This window comes from Rhinopithecus bieti, unplaced genomic scaffold (assembly GCF_001698545.2).
Source record: "Rhinopithecus bieti isolate Rb0 unplaced genomic scaffold, ASM169854v2 scaffold_10612, whole genome shotgun sequence".
NCBI lineage: Eukaryota > Metazoa > Chordata > Mammalia > Primates > Cercopithecidae > Rhinopithecus > Rhinopithecus bieti.
In genome coordinates, this window is record NW_016806990.1 from 2,371,437 (window position 1) to 2,396,246 (window position 24,810).

At 45.9% G+C, this 24,810-nt stretch overlaps 2 protein-coding genes across 2 annotated transcripts in view; one reads left to right on the top strand and one right to left on the bottom strand.

The window, feature by feature from the left end:
• The window catches only part of BMP6 (bone morphogenetic protein 6), a 164,121-nt gene extending 162,611 nt beyond the window's left edge, over positions 1-1,510 (top strand). Inside the window, exon 7 of the mRNA XM_017879619.1 lies at positions 1-1,510. Within this exon, the coding sequence (XP_017735108.1) occupies positions 1-150 (150 nt within the window). The 3' untranslated portion in view covers positions 151-1,510.
• On the bottom strand, positions 1,319-24,545 carry TXNDC5 (thioredoxin domain containing 5). Its single transcript, XM_017879620.1, has 9 exons — positions 24,375-24,545; positions 19,118-19,223; positions 14,774-14,870; positions 11,284-11,399; positions 9,168-9,254; positions 8,365-8,508; positions 5,608-5,690; positions 4,065-4,194; positions 1,319-3,008 (listed from the first exon to the last, which is right to left on the bottom strand). Exons 1-9 carry the CDS (start codon positions 24,461-24,463, stop codon positions 2,886-2,888), a joined length of 975 nt encoding a protein of 324 aa, XP_017735109.1. The 5' UTR covers positions 24,464-24,545; the 3' UTR covers positions 1,319-2,885.
• Between the last annotated feature and the right edge of the window lie 265 nt (positions 24,546-24,810).

Here is a 24,810-nt window from a genome sequence, read left to right on the forward strand (position 1 = left end):
GTTCACCTGATGAACCCTGAGTATGTCCCCAAACCGTGCTGTGCACCAACTAAACTAAATGCCATCTCGGTTCTTTACTTTGATGACAACTCCAATGTCATTCTGAAAAAATACAGGAATATGGTTGTAAGAGCTTGTGGATGCCACTAACTCGAAACCAGATGCTGGGCACACACAGTCTGCCTTGGATTCCTAGATTACATCTGCCTTAAAAACACAGCAGCACAGCTGGAGGTGGGACGAGGAGACTTGGAAACTCTCTCATGCCAGTGCCTTATTACCCAAGAAGATTTTAAAGGACCTCATTAATAATTTGCTCACTTGGTAAATGACGTGAGTAGTTGTTGGTCTGTAGCAAGCTGAGTTTGGATGTCTGTAAAGTCTGGTAACTGCAGAAACAACCGTGAAGCTCTTCCTCCCCTCCTCCCCCAAAAACCCACCAAAATTAGTTTTAGCTGTAGATCAAGCTATTTGGGGTGTTAGTAAATAGGGAAAATAATCTCAAAGGAGTTAAATGTATTCTTGGTTAAAGTATCAGCTGGTTCAGTACTGTCTATCAAAGGTAGATTTTACAGAGAACAGAAATCGGGGAAGTTGGGGGAACGCCTCTGTTCAGATTTCATTCCCAGGAAGTTCCATTTCATACATGACCCACAGCCCAGGCCACAGCCAGGGCTCCATGGGGCGCCTTTGTCTCAGTCATTGCTGTTATATGTTCATGCTGGAGTTTTGTTGGTGTGAATATATACTTATTTCTGCCAAAACATACCATTTCTACACCGCAATCCTCCATTTGCTATACTCCTTGCTAGTACCAAAAGTAGACTGATCACACTCCGAGGTGAGGCTGCAAGGGGTGTGTAACACGTGAAGGCAATGCTGCACGTCTTCTTTATCAGAACGGTTCTTTGACCAGCACATTAACTTCTGGACTGCCGGCTCTAATATCTATTTCAGTAAAGCGGTTCTCTGCCTGTTTACTATACAGCATACCATGCCACAGGTTAGAACCGACAAAGAAAATAAAATGAGGGTGCCCAGCTTAAAATAGCGATAGGGGGATAAGAGTGCTGTTTATGAACTGAAATCATGATTTCCTTTGTAGAAAGTGAGGCTCAGATCAAATTTTAGAATATTTTCTAAATGTCTTTTTCACAATCATGTACTGGGAAGGCAATTTCATACTAAACTGATTAAATAATACATTTATAATCTACAACCGTTTGCACTTACAGCTTTTTTTGTAAATATAAACTATAATTTATTGTCTATTTTATATGTTTTGCTGTAACATTGAAGGAAAGACCAGACTTTTTTTAAAAAAGAGTTTATTTAGAAAGTATCATAGTGTAAACAAACAAAATGTACCACTTTGATTTTCTTGGAATACAGGACTCGTGATGCAAAGCTGAAGCCACTCTTGACAGTTGTGCTTCTCTAGGAGGTTGGGTTTTTTAAAAAAAGAATTATCTGTGAACCACACATGATTAATAAAGATTTCCTTTAAGGCAGAGGTTGGTTGAGATGCTGCTGTTATCTTCTGCCTCAGACAGTATACGTGGTCTTGTTTCTAAGATTCCTACCACCAGTTACTTTGGGCCAAGTATCCACATCCCCTTGCGTGTGGGAGGTGGGTGAAGGGTGTTGGACGCAAAGTGGTTATTATGGGAAGTAGCTCGATGGTAAAAGGACAAACACCTCTCTTAGAGCTTAGTCTTGTAAGTGCTTATTCCTGAAGGAGACAGTAAAAGCATTTAATCATAAGGGTAGCATGAGTTAGAGGACACTGGCCTCAACAGCTGCCACAGCCGTGCACAACAGGGCCAGAGCAGTCCCGCTGACATCTGTCTTTGGTCTTGAGCTCAAATGCATCCCATTCTTCATACATGAGAAGGTCGACCTCCTTGAAGCAGACCAAGTATAGCAAGCCTCTAAAAGGACTACTGAGGAACAGAATCCGAAACTCTAGTTAGGACACTTCAACAGGGCTGCAGAGCCTCCCTGGACACCCAGGCCTGGGAAAGCCCGTCTGGTCTTGTCGCCCCAGGTGACAAATACAACTAACTCCTTGTGGAATTTTCCATGCCTACCCTTTCTAAGGAAGACATACAATCTTACAGTTCATGTGGACTCTGGCTTCGTGTTAACATGATGAACTAAAGAAACGTTTCACCCCATGAGAAACAGAAGGATCCCTGAACAGTAACTGATTTGACAAGTATGGACACGTAAAGTTATGGCATCAGCATTCTCTTACTCAGGCACAGTCAGAAGTAATGCTGCTTTCATTATGGCTAACCTCTCACATTGAGAGAAGTATTCACAGAAACAGAAGCTCCAGCAGTGGCCATGAAGGTATCTTCCAGAGGTGTGGGGTTTTGCATTTAAATCTGCTCCATGCTACAGACCAACCACAGTACTGAGTCAACTGTGACCTTAAGATCAGAGGAACAGCAATACTGCCACAAGGCCACCTTTCCAGAATTCGTGGGCAGTTAAACTATGCTTTGGATGTGCTTTCTTTCACCAAAATCACTCAACTCAGGAGCCAAAAATAGTCCAGCAATTTGATTTCCCTCAACTCTATTTCAGTCTCAAAGGAAACCATTTAAATTTCATCAAGAGAAGGTCAAAGGGGATATATCGCCACTGAAAATATTTAGTTTACACAGTGACCATGAGTTACACATTTACTTGGAGAAACTTAATAAAGAATCTGTAGAGTGTGTTGGCTTGGAACACACACACACAAAGAAGATACCACACGCTTAGTATGTTCTGCTTTCTGAACAGCCACCACCGGGAACCCAGTGGCCTCTGTGAGACTGAACTCCTAAATGCGGGGTGCAGGAGCCGGGCAGGAGAGGTGACTTCCAACTGCGTTTCTAGAGTTCGTCTTTCGCTTGGCCCAGGACAAAGCGGTGTAACGAGTCAAGGTCTCTGCCTCCACTGTGCTCGCTGACTTTCTTCCCTCCTCGGAAAAGCAACAATGTGGGGTAGCCTCGTACCTTAAACCAAAAAAGAAAAAAGTTTGCAAACCAGCGGTCCAGATCACATACAAATTGCTTCCTAAATAAAACCAGATACAGTCCTACTGTTGTGGCTGGAAAATTCTGTGGCTAATTTTTAAAGGTATATATTCCATTAAAAGAGGAGCAGACTTTAGAAAGCAAAGCCGTGGGGCACTTCCGAATTCAAAATGACATCATTAAAGATCAGCATCAAAGGAACGATTTTACCCTAAAGTAGACCCTTTCAGTCTTTACTGTGCCCACAATCACCTGCGGATCTGGTGAAGATGCAGATTTGGATTCAGCAGGCCTGGGAGTCTGCATTTCCAACGACCTCCCTTGCGATGCCCTGGTGGTCTGCAGACCAGACCATGAGAGCAAGATCCTCTTGAGGATACATTTTTCAGTTGCCACTCGTTTCTAAGAATTTTAGGGCACAAGAAACAACTGGTATCTTTTAATGATAAGGAAACTATGTCTGGGTTACGTCTATTCTCCATCTAAAAGGCTCCAAGAGTGTCTGAATAACACAAAAGGAGAAATAAAAATGACAAATCTTCCAGGCCATCAGATTGTGCTAACAGCTTGGAATGAAGGCAGTAGTTAACCCCAGGACCGACTTGCTGGCATGGCCCTTTCAGAAAGGAGGGTATGTGGAAATGATTGTGAGATTCAGCCCCTGCATTTTGGAATGCTGGCTTATGTGTGAAAAATGAGCGGCTCAGGTATTTATGGCGAAGGCTACAGACCACTGGTCAATCATCAAGAGTAGTGGTGTGGGAAGACCCCCAGTCTATGGTGTGGGGTCTGTTACTTCATGGCCTTATACTCAGACAGCAAGGCCTGAAAGCCTGCACTGAAACATGGATACTAACTAAAAAGCGGGCGGAGAAGAATGCCTTTCCTTTGAGAGAGGATCTCTTTTGCTTCTCAAAACAACTCAAAGGGACATAAAAGCCACATTGTTGAGAAGATGAGGGCAGAGTGAGTGATCGTGGCTGAGGCACAGTTCCCTCGGGATCTGCTCCCATAAGCATCCATCCGAGCACCCACCGAGTACTTGCTGCAAATGCTCCGTTCAGCAGTGCAGTCTACTTCAGCGATCTTGACCCCCGCCAGGCCAGGGAATTCCTTTCTAGAGAGTTCCTCCCAAGTAGGAGCCAGATTCTTACAATGACCACACCTAGGAAGAGAAAAAGGACAGCTTGTTGAAATCCTGGGTCGAGATCATTCACCTACACTTTGCTGCCAAGACAAGCCCTGTTTCTTCTGTATGGGACAGACAATTGCCTAGAAATTTGTAAAATACCAAATTCTCCCACTGGGCGCACATTCACTCTTCCTCCTCCTCCCATCCCAAACGAAGAACCCAAAAGTTGATCCAAGGTAGACTTTCAGACAACGTGACAGAAGCAAGCCAGTCTGAAAGCAAGTTGAGATTCTGAGACCATTCCCATGCCATGGTCAACTGCACTAACTGGTTTATGAAAGCACCAGGAACAGGGAAGACAGCAGATGCCACACAATTTCTAAAAAAGTCACTTGAATGCCAAAGACATTTTAGATTTGATCGCTTGGGGTCTCAGAATTTCAGAAACATGTTAAGGCCTCCTTGGTACTTCAGCCATCTGGGGTGAGCATCAAGGCCATGACTAAGTTTGGTTCAAACCCTCCCTTCTACCTGACTCTGTTCCCTTGTCTCTTCTGACCCCCTCCTGCCGTATGGATGGCTCCCCTTCAGCCAAAGGGGATCCTCTTTCTTGATACTTGATCTATGGAGCTTTAGGTTTTTAAAAGTTGAAAATGATTTGAAAGGCATCGCTACGGTTCGTTTGAGTGCTGTGCTTATTAACTTTTTACCCCTATGGTTAGTTTCTCAGGAATATGTGGAGCGTTAACAAAAAGAAAAGTGGCGCCTTTATCATGTTTAGATAAATAATTTAATGTTGTCCTAAACACTCTGCTTTTCCAAATGGATTGTTTTATTTGTGAAGACAAAAGTTACTCCCATTTTCAGCTGAGGGAACTGGGGTTCAAAGGAGTTAAAGGACATTCACGGTAAGTCTTAGAACCAAGGTTGTCTGGATCTCACAGTATCTGCAATCCACTTCTGCTCTGGTCTCCGAGACCATGTGGCACGCAGGTTCAGGAAACTACGTAGCATACTGCATGGCTCTAACAGACTCTACTGGATTTCTCTACAAAAGAAATCTGACTACTTAAAAGAACCGAGGAGCAAAAACTACATCATGACACTCATTGTTTCGCCAAAAAAAAAAAAAGTCCATTTATTTGGAAAAGTGCAGATACCACAAAACTGAGTATGGCCATCATAATTTGCCTCAATTTTTTTGTTTTCTCCAAAGTTGATAGAACTTTACATTAGCCTCATTCTCCATATATAATTAAAGCCACTGAAGTTTAACATATTTGAATATAGGAGCATAATAACAGTTCCTTATTTCCTACAACATGACCTACATGTAAATGCAACACGTGCCCACCATTGAGTCTGGAGGGGTGGCAGATGAGCTGGAAAACATGATGTGACTTAGTACACATGGATAAAGTAGTTTCTAATTAAACAGCCACTTACCATGGAGCATAAAACTTGATGAAGGTTATTCCTTCTGCAATGGTGTCATCGAAGTTATTTTCAGTGAGTGCCAACACAGTGCCCTTCAAGGGAGGGAAAAGCCACAGTTCAAGTACATCCCTTAAAGTTGAGCAGGGCCATGCTTTGGGATTGCAGATACACGAATCAGTAATTTTTTTGAAAATGCCGTTATGCAGGCTCCAAAGTCACAAAGAAATACCTACACAATCTGCATTTCATAGGCTATATACAAAGGGAGGCTGGCAGCCTCTGAAGGGCAGAGAGATCAATACAAGTCCCTGGGTCCCAAGGCTGGGAGATGCGGTGAGGAGGTGGCTGGACACTGTACGGGGGTGGTGGGGGCAGGGGCTGTCTTTTGGGGATGAGGCAGGTTGAAAACTCCCAGGCCACTGTTCTGACAACGCTCCAGGGCTCTGTGGTGTGGACTAGGCAGCCCTGGGTGTCCGACGCTTGAGTCTGCACCTCTAGGCTTGGAGTCTCTAGGATACCCACTGAAGTCTGACCCTCAGCTGCTTTTCTCACTGGCCACCCTGTTCTCCTAGCACCCTTTTTGACATCCTCTCTACGCAACAGAAAGAACCGAGTTACAATAGCACAGGCAATGATATGTGTTTTATATTGAACATACAAATGGAAAGCAGCCTGTTCTAAGTCAATGTGAAAAATGTTGATGGAAGCTCTGGCTGGAGAATTTAAGGGAAAGGTGCTACATGGTAGTCTGCTTTAAAGCCATTCTCCCTTGACAGTTCTTTACAGAATGACGTCTATGTGTTTCTCTAAAAATGGAGCTGCGATTCTCTCTGGAGAGCAGGAATGGGATGATTTATCATGTGGCTGAGTGTACCAGGGCTGCTCCATTTGAGTCTGGCATCGAGTAACATATGTCAGTGACGGAGGCCAAGCGGGGCCATTGTGGAACACTACCATCTTTATGTCCAGAAACATGACGCCGCACGCACTGAAAAGACCCACTTCATGGTGGAAAACTGTATTATAAATAGAAATGGTGCTGTGATGAAAACATCCATGGTATATAATTATACTCAATTTGGGATGACCTTTGTAACCACCATGACACATATACTCCTTTAACATATGTGGTCCTAACAACTACAAAACCAGCTGCTTACTTCTTCAACCAAAACATCAACTTTTAAACAACACTCAGGCCATCCCTGACCTACAAGAGTCCAACTAGGGATGGGGCTGTGGGGGTGAGGAGGCCCTGTATGGCCCCACCCAGTGAGAAGGGGGTTGGTGGCTCCACTGGTTTTTTCAAATCCCATCTCCTAGCCTTCAGGCGTGGCTTCCACCTGAAGAGGATGACACGGGCACTCTCGTCCAGTGCAGCCTCCTGCTGTAGCCCCAGGCTCATGGATGGAACTGCCACTGAACACTGCCACCTACGCAGCTGACAGCTGTGAAGATCAACACCTTGAAAACCAAGCTCATCCCTTTTCCTCGAGCTCTGGCCCTGCCCCTGTGCTAGGTACTGTCCTCCACCAGATATGCAGGAAGCAGACTCGCCTCTGACCCTCCCTCCCTCTCCTCCCTGCTGCACAGCAGGCTGGACTCCTTATGCTGGCTTTCTCCTCCTCACCATCCCCCAGTCACAGCCGCAGCATGAGACGCGTCATCTTTAATGGCCTAATAGAGCAGCTTCCCACCTCCAGCACGTGTGCATGCCAGTCATCTTCCTACAACTCCACTCTGCACAGAACTTCCGTGGGCTCCCTGTGAATATGGGATACAGTTCGTAATCCTTGGCCAGCTGCCCACATCCTCTCAACTCCAGCTCCCATCTCTCTCTCTCTCAGGGATCCTACACCACACCCCGACCTGTCTCCCACTGTGTTCCTCCAGCCCCAGCTCTGGCCCTGCGGAAACGCCGGCTGATCCCTGCTGGTGCGGTGCCTCAGCGACAGCCCTGCCCAGCCTATCTGTCCAGCACAGATCCCATCAGTCAGCTCCTTAGGGACACTTCTTGCCCATTTGCCTCCACTTCTCTTTAGCAACCAGCCCTGCACACATTTCTGCCCCAGCCCCCTGCCATGGGCTTGTGTGTCTTCTCACCGCTTGCCTCGGAGACCTGTATGCTTCAGAGGCAGGAAACCGGTCTTATTTTTATTTCCTGGTGGCCTAGTAATAGTGCCTGTGATATAACAAGGGCTTGATAAAGCAGAACAAACGAATCGAAAACCTCCTGCTATCTGAGGGGAGGAAGGAAATCCCTCAGTGTGTCAGGACTGCCTAAGCAGGTTACATCTACAGTCACTAGCCTGATCCCTGTGGATGCCCTCTTGGTTACAGGTCTTCTAGGGCCTTTACAACAGAGGTGGAAGGAAATGCCCGGGACAAGGTCAGGAATAGAATCAGGGCCCCAGGGCCAGCAGCCAAGATTTCACAGCAGAAACCTGCCGAGCACAGTCATCCTTTAAAACGAAGAGGAAAGGAAGGATTCTCTAGAGATTTTTGACACCAAATATTGTCTTGGGATTTGTCTCACATCCATTTCATGTTTTTAAAAGGGAAGCTTTTGTTTACATTTACCCCGGAAAGCATGCAAAAGTCAATGAAAAATATGTGTTGAAAACGCAGCTATAGCGAACCATCAGAATGACTCTGTCCCCAAACTGTCATTTTGTCCAAAGCATTTGAGAAGGCCCTCTGAGGGTGGGTAGGTGGGGGGCCGGGGGCCATGGGCCTGCATGGATCCCGACCCCAGCAGGCACCCACCTTGTCAGCCTCGGGCTCGGCTGCCAGCACCGGGGCCTCTGAGGGCTTGACGGTCTCCGTGGCTCCGGTCTCTGTGCGCTGCAGCTGCAACTCCACGTACTCCCTCAGTGACTCCAAATCCCGCTTTCCCTTGTACTGATCCACCTGTCCGAGACACGGGCACACTGCTGAGTGAGTCCACTGAGGTGTTCTGAATCACTTAAGCCTTCCTCCAACCCCTGCTTGCCTAGGTCAGATCTCTCAGATGTCTTAGCTGTGGTGCTAAGTCTGCATGTTCGTATTTAGATGGAAATGTAGACAGGATAAGTGAATGCTTCGGCTTTGGTGAGAGAACTATACAGGCCCCTCTTCCCTCCGTGGGGTTATACATCATGGAAGTCTGGGGTGGAGGCCTGCCAGCGAGCTGTTGTGCTGATGGGGAACTCTGAGCCGCTGACCATCGGCCAGGGAAGGAGGGAGAGAGGCAGAACCGGACCAAGTGCAAGCCTTAGCTCTGTCCAAAGGCCTGAAGGTTTATATTCATGACCAGAGCACAGTCAACCCTATGACTGTAAGATCTGGGTTATTCTAGTGATAACTTGGGCCACTGAAATGTTTCAAGGTAGTATAACAAATGAATTTATCTCCACAACCCAAATCTTATCAATTAAGAGAAAGACATTTGTTCCATTACACGTATTTCTCCAAACCAGTGCCCTAACAATCAAGACTGGCAATTCACTGTACCCATTAAACCACTCAGTAGCTCAGCCTGATGGGGTTAAGAGATGAAGAACTCTCAATACCAAGAAGGGCAGACGTACCTTTTTCCCATCTCGGAACCAAAGAAGAGTGGGATAGCCACGAACCTGGTTTCCGGAGCAGAGTTCATAGTGCTGTGTACAATCAACCTGAGAATAAAGGCAGATCAACTTCCCAGTCAGTTTCTTCATGGACCTTCTTGCTAATGGGACTACTGGATGCTTTGTACTTTACAAATATTCTTTTCAAAATCCAGATTCTGTAGCAACTCTGCCAGCAAGGTGCAGTTTTTGAAGAGAATGTTCCTAAAAGCTACGCTAAAGCATACCTGAGCTAAAGGGAGTAAGGGAAAGATTTACTTTAGAGGTAAGATTTATTGTATTAATAGCTCAGTTAAACATGCCAATTTTTAGGAAGCAACACTTTAACTCGAGCAAGTAAAGTCAGCACCTGGTAGCTGGAGTCAGGGCCCTGGCTTGACATTTGGTGGTGGTGGTGGTGCTGGTGGGAGGGGTTAGCCTGGCTGTTGGTGTCTGGGACCCAGACCAGTTCACATGCCAGCTTAGAATTTCCTCTCATGCTCGGGCTTAGAGGGTTTTAAAATCAAGAGGGAGCAAGAAGTGAATTTTAAACAGGAGTAGTTGGTATATAATAAAGGTAAGACTGAAAAGATGTCAAGATTATAATCCATCCTTAATTCTATAAACTGAATTTACCAACAAGCACAGCTCTTCAAGCTTTTATTTCATTTCAATCTCAAAAGATTCTGCTTGCCCAACATTTTCATGAAACATTTTGTTCTAAGTCACTGCTTTCTTTTATTTTCTACCAGCACGAAAATAGGCAGGACTAAGTTGTTTTCACTATGTCAGCAAACGGGGTAAAAATACTATTTCAACACCTAACACCCATCAGAGAGCAGCTAAGGTGCAGAATTGAAGTACAGCAGACCTCAGCCCAAGGTCGGCACAGGACATTTTTAAGGGTCCAGTGTAACCCAGCCACATGTGCCAGGGATGAAGGGCTCAGCATGGTCACCTAGGCTTGTGTCTGCTAGGATCCTCTATGGACATAAACCTAAAAGAATCTCCCATAAAATTTCATACAATAATTAAGTAAGGATACAAGGAATGGGGCAAGACAGTAGACAAGATTATTTTATAATTACTTCCCCGCAATGTTCAATAAATATAAACTGATAATCATAACATGTATAATTAGTATATATTATCGTAAGTGTTTAAGAGGCAACAGTGAAAAATCCATTTAACTGACAACAAAAGTGATTACAACTTACTAAGCATCCGCCCCGTGCTGAGCATCACACTAAGCAGTGTACTTTCACCTGCCCAGACACCACAGAGTAGATCTTAGCTCAGTTTTGCAAAGGGGGAGACCAAGGCGTGGAGAGGTTTTGCCCAAAGTCAGCCAGCCAGGTCTACCCAATCCCCAGGTTTACGCTTTTGACCATCTCACCATCCCAAGTAGATCATCCTGTTAACCATCATCCAGTCCTAGACATGCAGCATTACTTTTGTATACAAATCAGCCCCGTGGCAAGGTAGAAAAACGAGATTTTTAAGAAAGGAAATCTATGCATGGTGTCTGGTGGGTGCTGGAAAGTGGACAAGAATAAAAGTGATGTCCCTGGAGCTACACTGGATATTTCCAGAAAATCCAGTTACACAGAAGTTGTCAGACATCACTCTTGGCTTCTCTGTATAAAGTGGGAAACCCTGGAAAGCATCCCAGGCCCAGTGCACACTGAGGGAGGGTCTTCTGCATGGCTGGGTGAACACAGAGCCAGGGTCCTTTTAGAGAGAACTCTTGGGTGAGGTCGAACGTGGATGGTCTCCAAGTTCGTCCAGTGAGCGTTCTACAAGGCTCGACCCTGTATCTTTGCAGAACAGGCTCTGGGGCTGCCAATTCAGATCTGGCCATCTCTTCAAAACAAACAAAGCAGCCGAGGCCGTAATTTATCTCTAGGCTGTGGAAAAGTCAGCAAAACTCAAAATCAGGCTGCCATCTGTGAAGGTGAAATGAATTATCAAGTGGCACACTAAATGGAATTAATAAATCAAGTTTGCGACTTTGCACACAGGATGAATAATGGGCCACTCTGCTAATTAATCCAGCCCAAAGCAGTCCATTTCCAGTTTAATAAGGGCTTTCACTCACCTTGCCAATCTTGACAGTTTCGGAATGTTCAAGGCCCAGAGCCAGCTGCTCCCAGGTTGGAGCCAGAGCTTTGCAGTGACCACACCACGGAGCGAAGAACTTGATAAAGTGGTCGCCTGGAGTGGAGAGCCAAGGCAGAGACGGGGGAAAGAGGAACTGTAATTTATGTCAGACCTCACTAGAGAGTTAATTGAAGAATCAGATCTTTGTCCTGCTTAGCAAATCTCAGTTCAGCATGAGCACTTTAATTGGTACAAAGGGACTCCCATCAAATGTGTTTCTATTCATGAGTTCATAACAATACTCAAAACCAAATTTGTCATCTTTGATGGACAATCAGCAACAACTCATTATTTGGAAAACTGTAATAAAGGGAGAGAATGAGGCATTCCTCCCACCTCTCCCATATGCACTGCGCCACTGAATAACCAACCAGGTGATAAATGAGGGCGAGTTTCTCTTGGTTAAAAAATGAAGGGACGCTTGAATGAGTCTCCGCACTTGGCAGCCCTAAGGAATGAATGGACCCAGGCCCTGCCTGTCATGGTCGCCCACATCCCAAAGAGAGACAACTGGACACTCTGTGCCCCCACCAGCTATAAGGTCTTCCTGTGCCCCCAAAAAACATCACACTGAAACTGATTCTGTCCCCAGACCCAACTACCAATTTACAGGAAACAGAGAAATCAGGGAAACATGTAGACCACACTACGGGGACACAATTAGCAAAGTCTGGACCACGGGGAGCTCTACAGGTCAAACCACCTATGTCTTCAGCAAGAAAGAGAAAGAGATGTCTGGAGAACATGCAGGTTAAAAGAGCCTTAAAAGATACATACACACACATGAAACTATAGTGCTCAGGAATGCACACTTCAGTGATGAAACCATAAAAGGAGTCGTGATATGGTTTGCCTATGTCCCTACCCAAATCTCATCTTCAATTCCCACATGTTGTGGGAGGGACCAGGTAGGAGGTAACTGAGTCACAGGGACAGGTCTTTCCCGTGCTGGTCTCGTGATGGTGAATATGTCTCATGAGATCTGATGGTTTTAAAAATGGGAGTTTCCCTACACAAGCTCTTTTTGCCTGCCAATATCCATGTAAGATGTGACTTGCTCCTCCTTGACTTCCACCATGATTGTGAGGCTCCCCTGGCCATGTGGAACGGTGAGTTCTCCATTAAACCTCTTTCCTTTGTAAATTGCCCAGTCTCGGGTATATCTTCATCGGCAGTCTGAAAACAGACTAATACCAGTGGTTTCCACAAACGTCAGGAAAGTGCCTTCTTGGAGAAGAAGGGAGGGCGGGGTGAGCCCTGGATGGGACATGGGAGGCTGGCAGTTTTATTTCTTGAACCGGACAGTAGTTTATAGAGTGTAACCACTCTATAAAAATTCATTAAGCCCTACATTTGTTTTCTCGATCTGTATTACATTTTGTCATAAAAAAAAGTTTAAAAAGTAAAACATCACCCCCTTGGCTAGGGGACACACAAAAAAACAAGCCCTCACAGCATCATTCTTTGGACACAGAAGGTGTTTAGCTGTTCTACCCTGACATCGGGCTGATAGCAAACTGAAATCAGGCTGTGGTCAGGGAGAGAACTAACCAGTGGCATGTGGCCTGACCTCTGAGCAGGACTGTACCACACTAAGGCTAACAGCTACTGCCTTATCAGCACAGCAACGATGCACCTGAAAAAATGGTGAAAAACTTCCTTTAAAAGTTAACTTCCATTTAAAAACGTGCAAGGCTGAAACCATGTGCAGGTGCACGGTAGATCCTGCGCTATAAGATGGAGACAGGCTCTCCAGGAACCTAATCAGAGTACTGATGGGAAGCCAGCAAGGGCAGGAAGCCACCATGGTACCTACACGACACAGCTGTGTGGCAATGACCCACTTAGGGAGGCGCTGGCGAGGCCTGCCAGAGCTGGTCTGTAACAGGTGATTTGGGAAACACATCCTGCTCAGGGCCCAAGCCAATTCCAGCTGAAAATGCATTCCCGTAGCAGAAAGGCTGAAGTTCCACTGTCAGGGCACTGGTACGGATGAAATAACAACTTTTAACAAAATGGGAAATGGCTGAAGGCCTCACGGTAAGTTACTGTGGACAGTAAGTGTGGTGGGGGAGGGGCTCTGACTCCCAGCAGGCACAAGTCACAAAGCCAGAGGCAATCCAAGCCCTTTCTCACGTTTCCAACCCAGTCTTCTAAGGGGATTTCTCTCCATGGTAGCATCTGGTAATGGGAGTCAGCCAGGAAGCCAAATTTGCTTTCAAGTCATTCGGCGTTGGGCCAAGTTTTCTGAAACACATCTACGTATGAATAAAGGACACTTACATATTCACACTGGAAATTTAATGGGGGATCATTCTGATATTAGGAGACCATTTTCAAAAAATAGGATGTGGTATAGAAAGATCTTTTAAGTGGAAAGAGTAACTAATTTGATTCATGTTATAATGGTGTCACTAAATTCTGGGTTTTGTCTGGTTCTTTTCTGAGACAGGGTCTCGCTGTCACCAAGGCTGGAGTACAGTGGTGTGATCACAGCTCACTGTAGCCTTGACCTTCCAGGCTCAAGTGATCTTCCCACCTCCGCTTCAGGAGTGCTTAGGACTATAGGCACTCACCACCATACCCAGCTTTTTTCTTTTTTTAAATCTTCTGTAGAGACAAGGTCTTGCTTAGACTGATCTCGAATTCCTGGGCTCAAGCAATCATTCCACCTTGTTTTCCCCAACTGCTGGGATGACAGGCATGAGCCACTATGCCCAATCTCAATTCCGTTTAGATAGGGAGAAGCTTTTGTTTCTGCCTGAGGTCATTAAGCATATGATTACCATTAATACATAGGCATACCTCCGAGATACTGTGGGTTTGGTTCCAGACCACTGCAATAAAGATAGTATCACAATAAAACAACTCACACAAATTTTTGGGTTCCCTAGTGGATATCAAAGTTATGTTTACACCATAGTCTATGAAATGTGCAACAGCATTATTTCTTTAAAAACAATGTACCTTAATTAAAAAATATTTTATTGCTAAAAAGATGCTGACAGAGGGATACAAAGTAAGCACAAGCTGCTGGAAGAATGGCTAGACCTGCCAAATGCCGGGCTGCCAAAATCCTCAATCCATAAAAAATGCCGTATCTCCAAAGTGCAATAAAGTACAGAGCGATCAAGCGAGGTGAGCCTGTGAATAAACACTCTGGGCCAAGGCTGCCCTGTCCAGCCAGTGTGTGCGTCATGTGTGCTTAGCATTAGACCTGGCATTTCTGTAAGGGCACAGGCAAAAGGAGAACTCATGTTTAAGAGGAGGTGCACTGAACAACGGTCCCAACAGCTCCTCAAGAGTGACCCTTTGTCAGTGCCACTGATGCTCCTGAGAGCCCTTGAGTGGCAGGAAGGAAAAGCCCAGCACGCCAAGGAGTAATAGTCAGTGGTTCCCTGAAGCTGGCACCAGGACCTCCCCCTTACCTTGTGCAACGTGCAGCTCGAAGTTGCTCGCTGAGAGCTCATACAGCCCCTGCTTGAGCTCAGGGGCTCTGGGCGGTTCCACTTCTGGCTCCGGTGTCTAACAGGAGGAAATAAAACAGTCATGGGTGTGTCAGTGGAGACACAGGGAAACCATCCAGGAGGTGACTGTGTCTGTGGGGAACCGCCTGCAGGGGCCTCCCTCACTCAACAACCTGGAACCTTTGTACGAGGCTGCTGTGCTGAGTAAGGGTAGGTCAGGAACTGATCTCATCAAGCCCTCCGGAAGCTTCAGCAAAAAGCCTCCCGCCAGCCTCACCCTCGGTGAAAGCTCTAGCTCTGAGGCTCCAGGGCAGCCAAGTGATAGCTGTCCCTATCCCAAAACCCAACCAAACAAAGCAGACAACGTAAAGGACAGTCTTAGCCTACACCCTGTCCTCTTCTTTGAAATGTACTTGGATACTTCACAAATAATACAAAATACAATGCCTGATGGACATATTCTGAAGGGGACAGCACTTGCAGACACCAGGGTGCCCAGTGCAGTGGCCCGCACCTGTAACCCTAGCATTTTTGGGAGGCTGAGGCAAGAGGACTGCTTGAGCCCAGCAGTTCAAGACCAGCCTAGGCAACAGAGTGAGACCCCATCACTACAAAAAAAATGTTAAATTACCTGAGCATGGTGATGTGCACCTGTAGTCCCAGCTACCCAGGAGGCTGAGGTGGGAGGATCACTTGATCCCAGGGCTGGAGGCTGCAGTGAGCTGAGAACGCGCCACTGCACTCCTGCCTGGGCAACAAAGTGAGACTCTGTCTCAAAAAACACACAGATACCAGGGTAGCAAAATGGACAAAGCTGAGAATGAGAAACTCAGGGACCAGGAGGGCCTGGTTATCCTTACTTCATACAAATGACAGGGAAAACTGTGAGGAAGACACAACTGTGGAAGAAGACGGACAAAGAGAAAAGGCGGTGATGAGAAGGAAAACGCAGGTGAATGAAAGGCGACAGAGAGAAAACCACGGCATGAACATAAGCTGCACCTTCAAGAAAGAAGGTAATTCACATGACTAAGTCTTGTGCAGAAAGAGGGGGAAGGGGCTTTTCAAAAGGTGCTTCTGACAGGACCCAAGCAGAGAGCGGTGTGTGCAGCTGTCTAGTCACAATCCTACATTTCTCGACTTTTCAAGACCAGGTACAGCTGTGGCTTCCAACTAAAGTAACCAGAAATGACAGAAAGATAATGGAATCACTGTTCTGCTGCAGACACACGAGTGTGTATTACTCAGCTTTTATCTGGGGGTTCATATTCCTATTAAAAAGAATATCCAAGCTAAGTTGTTAAAGGCTTTAAAAGTGCTGACAGTTCAAAGCTGTGCAGGGCTGGAATCATAAAGAACCATAAAGTTTCCCTTCTGCTGCAAGCGTGTCAAGACTTTCAAAGTGCTAAATACCCACACAAAAGAATGCCCGAGGGAAGGATGGCTAAGTGAAGTCAGTGAGTTCACAAAAGGTGAAATAAAACACTGTGTGCCACTCTCCATGAGATGTTCAAGGGCCTTTCAGTATGCAGTGTTCATTTATGGCACGTGCAGGGTGCCCCTACTTGCTTCCTGGGTTCCTGGCAGACTCCAGAGCAGTCCCCCGGCCCGGGAACACCACAGTGCATCCCAGAAACAGGTCGCGTATCACCCTGCAGTGGCAGCATAAGCTGATATGGTTCTTAAGAAAGCAACCTGGCAATCTTTATCAAGAGTCATAAAAATGATCTTGTTTTTTTATTCTTGGCCTTACAATTTTATGTCTGGGAAGACTATATTCTAAAAATATCACTCAAAAGAAGAGGGGAGAAAATGTCCTTTACAACGATAAACTTGTTCCCTACAGCATTACTGATGATGGAAAAAGTATACATACCCTAAATATCCAGACAGAAGTAGAGTTGAATTATGGCAAATCCACATGATAAAATAATGTTAAGACATGGTCAATATAAAGACCACATAAATATATAAAATCATTAATGAGATGAAACATGTTTGTATGATTATAACTGTTCCAGAAAAAATACAGAAGCAAACATGGAAATATAAAAATTGCAGTAGAATGTACAAAGTGACAAACTGTCTTTTGAGTTTCTTGAATATTGCCACAACACTTTAAAAAAATCTAAATTTATCCCACCTGAATATTAAAAAATGTAGGTACTAAGTTACTTAGGTATACAGATAAAGAACTTTCTTTCAAGTTTTCACTTAAACAGCTAAGTGAATTCTGGTTTGCAATATAAAGTATGCATACTTAACCTTTTCCACAATAAGGCATATGGTCATTGTTTCTGGCACTTATCTGGGACCTCCTATTGCTGGGAGACACTAAAATATGGCAAGTTAGGTGACTGTGGTTCGGGGTGGCCTGGGGGGATTCCACACAACCATCCTGCTCCCACACCGAGGAGACAGAAAGTCCCTTGCAGGGCCTGGACTCCGCCTCTCAGCCCTTGCCAAACTGCAGGTGAGGCCACCACCTCCACTAAGGGAAATGGGCCATGAGATGAGATCTTTCTGTCATCCTGATACCGCCTGCCGGTTTCTTGAATAAAGCCATCATAGAAGACTGGCTTTTTTGGTGAAATTTATTTGAGGCTATTAACTCCTCCTTAAAATTGGCTTCCTACCATCCAATATACGTGTCCCCACAAAGACAATATTTTCATAAAGGAAACAATGTCAAATTTAAATCTATATGAAAGTCACACCTGCTTATTCAGCTTTCTTGCCAGGACAAAGATGCAAACTTCCTGAGAGGTCTGTGGTTCTCCCTTTAAGCTAAAGTTAGGTAAGTCTCTGGTTCAGTGACATACATCACACACCAACAGTCTCCACCACACAGTTCAGAGTCTTTTTTTTTTTTTGCAACGAAGTTTTTGCTCTGTTGCACAGGCTGGAGTGCAGTGGCGCGATCTCGGCTCACTGCAACCTCCTGGGTTCAAGTGATTCTCCTGCCTCAGCCTCCCAAGTAGCTGGGATTACAGGTGCCCACCACCATACCTCACTAATTTTTGTATTTTTAGCAGAGACGAGGTTTCACCACATTGGCCAGGCTGGTCTTAAACTCTTGACCTTGGGTGATCCACCCACCTAAGCCTCCCAAAGTGCTAGGATTACAGGCGTGAGCCACCACGCCCAGCTGAGTTGACAGAGTCTTTATAGGTGAGGGATGGAAGTACAGAATCAGCAGCCAAGTTTCTGATTAGATCATCAGAGAAGATGGGGCAAAGCTCCAAAAGGACCACCATAGACCACCTTCAAATCAGTGGGCGCCTAGCTGGTACAAGAAGGTAGTCTTAGGTCTTGGTTGAAATTGAAATTACAAAGACTTCAGATGCTCTTCCTAGCTCATCAGGATCCTACAGTTTAGGAACACGGGTCTTTTTCCAGTCCCTCTCTAACACACCAGCATGACCCACCAGCTCTACCCAGACTCCCGGGGCCTGAGCGCTCAGCATTAATCAGAAGAAACCACCCACAAAGGGACACTTTACCAGTGGTTTATGATCATGATTTATAACAAAGTGAAGACTTCCAACATCAACTGGGAAGGGGGAAGATTATAAATTCTTTTTAGTACGTAATATTCTAAGCATCTACAATCTCCTGATACTAGCCTTAGTATGGGAAGTGCATTAAGACAGAGTATTAACGGTACAAATGATGTTATAAGCAAAGCCCATTAGGGACTCAGGGACTGAGCACTGAGAAGAAAAGGAAGGATCCACCCTGCGGGTACAGCTGGCGGGCTAGGCCTGAGCCAGAGGACTGCAGGTGGTGGAGGGCAAAGGTCGGGGGGATGGAAGGAGGCTCCAGTGCTGGCTTGGATAGGAGATTCTAGGCTGGGCCTGGCCCTGGGACCCCAGGTGGTCCAGAGTCAGTCTCAGATGCTGGGGAACAGTTGTGAACTATATTACCTGTGACAGTGGCAGGGTGGCAGTGTTAACAAGGAGTAAGTGCTTATCTGTGAGACCACACAAGTGACTTCCCTGAAGACTGACTACAGCCAAACAAGGTGCAGGGTGGCGGGAAAGACAAACACCAAAATGGTGGTAACTGTTGAAGCTGAGGGTTTAGTCTTCTCTTGACTTTTGTGCACATTTCGGTATTTCCATACCAAAAAGCTTTTGTAAAAGTTCATCTTTACCTATAATATCAATGAGCTCTAAAAAAAAGTAGAGTTGCTTTAAAATGGCAGCCTGAATCATTAACCTCAACTGGCCTCTGACCCGTTACATATTACCCCAAAGATGTAGGCAGGGAGAAAGGGAGGGAGGGAAGTAGGTAGGCACTCACCGCTGGCTCCTCGTTCAGTGTCTGTAGCATCCAGTTTTCCAGTGTCTGGAAATCCCGAGGACCCTGGTATTTCACAGCTTCTTGGCCTGGCTTGAAAAGCTTTAAGCTGAAAGAATAGCAAAGGATTAGACAGAGCAAAAAGAAAGTTGTTTTACCAGAGAGCAAACTCATTTAGTGAAACAATGAGAAAATGAGCTGTCAAGGGGCTGCAGCCAGGCACGTATCTGCTCTTCTCTGATAAAAAGGAAACAAAGCTAACGTTCCAGGAGGTAATACATTCAGTTAATCCTAAACTTGTAGAAGTTTCTGATTTTATTCAAGGAAAACTAAAATGAGGTGAAAACTTCCAGCCTAATGCTGTGAGTGAAGCCACAAAAGCTGCAAGTGTTCAGTGCTCCTGGACAGCAGCCTCGGGCCCTCCCTGCAAGCTACCGTTATGCTTTCCCGGCTTCAGCAGTTGTTGTTGTGTGTGCTCAAATTAGGACCGGAGTAGACACAGTGTTGTTTTGCAATCAAGGTATTCTTCCAGGCCACCCTGGCAGGTATTCAACTCTTGCAAAGCATGAATATCCAGTTACCCTGAGAATTCAAGTTTCCAGCTATAAGAACATCCGTGACATTGACTGATGCAGTCCATTCACCTCCCCATGGAAAGGCATCTTTTCTTTTTCCTACAAATGTTAGCCTCTGAAGGAATCTGCAGAGAGGATATGGGAGCAGGCTCTTTAACCATAAGCGAAAGACATCACCAGAGGATGAAATGAACACTCCCAGTTCCTGCATCCCTCCAGCAGTCATGGGGAAACATGCTCTAATGCGCTAGATACAAATTCACAGACTACTAATAGAAAGAAAAGAAATACCGAGTACCATTTGTTGGCAAGCCTGCTCATCTAAAACACCCCTGACACTTCTACAGCACGTATGTGGATTTTGTGAGTAGATGCCCAATGTACAGTATCAGAATTGTAAGATGGCAACATACGTAAAACTTGGACATGAAGGTTTCAATAGTGTCTTAGTTCAACAGCTGTAACAGAAAACCACAGACTGGGTGTCTTAGAAATAACAGAATCTATTTTGCCTAGTTCTAGAGACTGGGAAGTCTGAGATCAAGGTGCCAGCAGAGTCAGTGTCTGGAGAGGGCTTTCTGGTTCACAGATGGCGTCCTCTTGCTGTGTCCTCATATGGCAAAAGGGGAAACAGAACTGTCTGGGGCCTCTTTCATGGGGTATGTAACCCCATTCATGAGGGCTCCACCCTAATGACCTACTCCCTAAGGGCCCACCTCCTATTGTCAGCCTTGGGGATCAGGATTTCACCTATGAATGCTGGGGGACACAAACATTCAGTCCATAAAAAATGGCTAAATCTCCTTAAAATGAAGTCACATGGCTAGATTAGGCTTTAAAATTAAAATAGGCATACTGGCCTTACCCAGAACCTAAGATGGTACCGTGGGGCCTAGGTAAGGTCCCTAATGTGTCTCCAATGCAAAACATACACCCAGCTTCCTCAGCAGCTCAGAGTCTCATAACCACAAAAAACAGCCAAAACTTAACTAGATTTGGCCAGTACACTCGCTACTTCATGAAGTTCAACATGATAAGCAACTGCAACATCTGTGGTAACAAAGATGATTCCTCTCACCTAGCCTGGCACCTCCCCAGGCTCCCACAAGGTGTGTTCCGCACCTGGAAACAGAAACTGCTTCCTGCACGGCTCTGCCTCCCACCAACGCTCTTCAGGAAGGGAAATGGGTGGATCCTCAAGACATCAGAAAGGAACAGGGACTGTCACACTCATTCCTTGTGTCTTTGCTAAAAGTAAAATACAGTAAGACCTAGCCTATGATTTTTGTAATTTGCTATTCATTTGAGCAAAACAAAAAATGAAAAAATCTCTTCTTGTTGTTGGACTGAAAATCGTTCTAACCTGCCCAAGAAGTCTGAGATTTTTTTTTTTTTTTGAGACGGAGTCTCGCTCTGTAGCCCGGGCTGGAGTGCAGTGGCCGGATCTCAGCTCACTGCAAGCTCCGCCTCCCGGGTTCACGCCATTCTCCTGCCTCAGCCTCCCGAGTAGCTGGGACTACAGGCGCCCGCCACTTCGCCCGGCTAGTTTTTTTGTATTTTTTTAGTAGAGACGGGGTTTCACCGTGTTAGCCAGGATGGTCTCATCTCCTGACCTCGTGATCCGCCTGTCTCGGCCTCCCAAAGTGCTGGGATTACAGGCTTGAGCCACCGCGCCCGGCCAGAAGTCTGAGATTCTTCCTCGGAAAGTTCACAGAGCCCAGGGATAGAGTGGGCACTTCTGGTCCAGACCTTCCAGTCAGTTTGGGGCATCTGACTTCAATTCTCACTGTCGATGGTGGTGAGGAAGGTGATGGAGACTGGGTCACAGGGTACAAGCCCAAACAAAGTATTGCCCCAGATTTCTGCTATTACCAAGCCTCCACACGGGCATTTGAGTTTCCTCTTTCAAGGAGACAGCAGGGAGAAAATCCCCATGTAGGTATTGCCTTGGCAAACAGCATGATGAAAGTTCTATTACTGTAGACAGTGTTATGAGCTGAACTGTATCCTGCAAAACAGATCTGTGTAAGTCATAACCATGAATCTCAGAAGGTGACCTTATTTAGTATAAGGTGTTTACAGAGATATTCAAGTTAAAATGAGGTCATTAGGATGGGCCCAAATCTAGCATGACCGATGTCCTTGTAAGAAGGGTTAATTTGGACAGAGAGAGAGACACACACACACACAGGGAGAAGGGCACATGAGGACAGAGGATGGCAGTGATGCATCTACAAGCCAAGGAACGCCAAAGATGACCAGGAAACCAACAGGAGCCAGGATGAGCCAAGGGAGGATTCCCCTACAGGTTTCAGAGGGAGCATGGCCCTGCTGGCTCCTTGATTTAGGACCTCTGGCCTCCAGGACTGTGGAGAATACATTTCTATTGTTTCTGGCCACCCAGTTTGTGGAATTTTGTTACGTGCAGCCTAGGAAACTAACACAGGTGGTTTCCCCCGTCAGTCCTGCCCTGCTGTAATGATTCATGACTGGCCCAGCAGGAAGACCTCAAAACATTTTCCTGAGCACAGCCAGCCATCTCTAGGGGGCATGGGAGCCCAAACTCCCTGCCCCTCCAATCCTTTACTCCAGTTACACTTGCCAGAGAAGAATGACATGAAAGCTCATGTCCTGACACGTGCCTGGACTCAGGCAGGTATAACATCTGCTTCAGGCCTCACAGCCACTCTGTGGGATGAGTACTTTCTTGGAGGAGTAAAAGCTCACTCAAGTCAATCTACAGATGCCCCGACACGACCACATTTCATACAGCACATTCCACCTTCTGCATTCTCGGGGGGGAAAGTCATCTGTTCTCGGGAGCTTCTGCAGGGCAGTGATGGTCACAGAGGTTCCTTCCCAAACTGTGTTCAATGTGATGTAAGCTCGTTTTTGTTCTTTTTAATAACACAAAACCAGCCCATGGTTTACTTGGGGAGACCAGATCTTCTCATTAAAAATCTAAACACATGCTCCAACACAGGCCTTTTAAAATTTGTGATGGTTTTTGGTGAATACCAACTATGGAATAGCTGATATTGCAGCTGATAGCTGTTATGGCCAGGCTTAGGCGGAAGCCTTCGCTTCCTTCTCTGACGCCCCATTAACACATACCACTCTTAGCTCCATTACAGGTCCTGTGCTACCTTCCACATGGCGTGGTTTGTGGTGCACACAGTCTCAGGCCACAGATGGTCAGCAGGTTAAGAGGAAAGACACCACAGCCAGCCCACCCCTGCTGCCCCTGAACTTTGACAGCAACAGGCTCTCCACAGGTAAGCATTCACCTCCTCACCCTCATCTCTGCTCACTACCTGCTTCTTTGGGATGCTCTTGATCCATACTTTAAAGGCAATACTATAAAGCATACAAGAGTTATTGCTTTTATGTAGATACAGATAGTAGGCAATTTTATCTCCATTGATCTGATTTACAGTAAACCCAAATTATGGCACTTACATTAGCAAGTAATCACCAAAGACCAAGAATTCCAGAGTCCTTTGTGGAAATGCCCACATTTCCAAATGGGAGGGTAAACCCTAACATGTATTGGGTGTGCTCAAATTGGTGTCTGCACACACTCCATGTAAGTCCCATAACAATGTTTGGAGGATCACCTTACTTACAGGTTAAATGATGAGGCCAGAGCTGGGTGGTAAGTAAATGGGAGAGCTGGGATTTGACTATGACTTCTAGGTTCAAGCCTAGAGCTCCCTCCACTTTTCTGCCTCCCAGGTTTAAATATAAGCTCCAATTTTATGCTTTATTGATGGCCCCCTATAATATCCAATTAAGCAATAAATTGTATAGAATTGACTTCACTCCTCAATTGAAACAAACAGCAAGGAAGTGACCATGGCAATCCCTCCACCTCCTTCACAAACAGCTTCTTCTCTCTTTTGAAGAACTGCTTTTCCCTCCAACACTTGGCACATGGTGTGAATGGGCATGTGTCTTGCTATAAGCTCCTGTTTCCCTGGCCACAGTGACTATTCCTGGAACGAACACTCCAGCCAAGCAGGACCAGTGAGTGGTGGGCCCTTCTGTGCAAACAGAGCCTCAGGCCTGGAAAGCCGTCATCTCAAGGGAGGCGCAGCAGCAACAGACCCCCGACCCCTGAAGCTGGGTCTCAGAGGTTCCTCCACAGCCTTTTAAATCGTCCTTTCTTTCTGTTTAATAAGAGAACAATTATATTTCCAGAATTGAGAACGTTTCAATTTCTATTTCTTATAACCAAAAAAATTCTTAACTGTCAAGGAAGTAAGTATCATCGTCTGTCAGACTCTATACTTCTTTCCAACAGAAACAGCCCTGTGGGAGTCACACGGGAAGGAACTATAGGAAGGGTGTTTGCGAATAAGAGTCACTAGAAAAAGCAAGCCAAAATTGATGACAGTCTACGCACAATGTGTAAAATGTACCAGTGAACATCTAGCATGGCGGGGCCACCATTTTCGTCTTGCAAACACATTCTCTTACAAACAGGAACACCCAGCACTGATGAATTAAAGGTTATCCAGAGTATGAAAGGCATCTAAAATAGACACAGTGTTAAATGCAATTTCTCCCTAATGACAGGGACTGCCTCCATAAATTTAGTATCTCTTCACTCCTTTACCAAAAGTTTAGGACTTTCTTTGTAACCAGGAACCACCTGGGAAGTGTGCCCCTTTCTTCTGACTTACGTGGGGTATCCTCGCACCCCCTGGGCAGAGCACACGTCAGAGTGGGCCGTGCAGTCCACTTTAGCCACATAGACTTTAGCATCTTCCATGCTGTTATATTTGTCTCCCAGGTCATTCCAAGTTGGCTGCAGCCGCTGGCAGTGTCCACACCTGGAACAAAGCAAGAGTACAAGTGCACTGAGTACCAGGTCACAGGGCAGCTGGCCCACAATTTCAGCCCTGTCCAGGAGGCAATGGGGCTCTCAGTCCTTTCTTTACACCACTGCAGATGGCAGCTCCTGGACCAGTACTCCAGGACCTCTCTCCCCTGCTCCCACCCCTCCAGAGTCGCTGCCCTGTTCTCAGCATGAAATCTCGGCCTTGTTCCAGCATTAAACTTAGCAGAGTGTTGTTCTGGATCCTACTTGTTCTGGCCCTGCTGACTTCCCACTTGACT

What these genes read in the sequence shown, in the direction of transcription:
- TXNDC5 (XM_017879620.1), bottom strand. Translation starts at nt 24,463, where the DNA reads ATGGAAGATGCTAAAGTCTATGTGGCTAAAGTGGACTGCACGGCCCAC. An exon ending in CACTGAACGAGGAGCCAGCG is followed by an intron (nt 14,871 to 19,117) that starts GTGAGTGCCTAC and finishes TCCTCCTGTTAG; the next exon opens with ACACCGGAGCCAGAAGTGGA. An exon ending in GGTTCCGAGATGGGAAAAAG is followed by an intron (nt 8,509 to 9,167) that starts GTACGTCTGCCC and finishes TGTCTCGGACAG; the next exon opens with GTGGATCAGTACAAGGGAAA.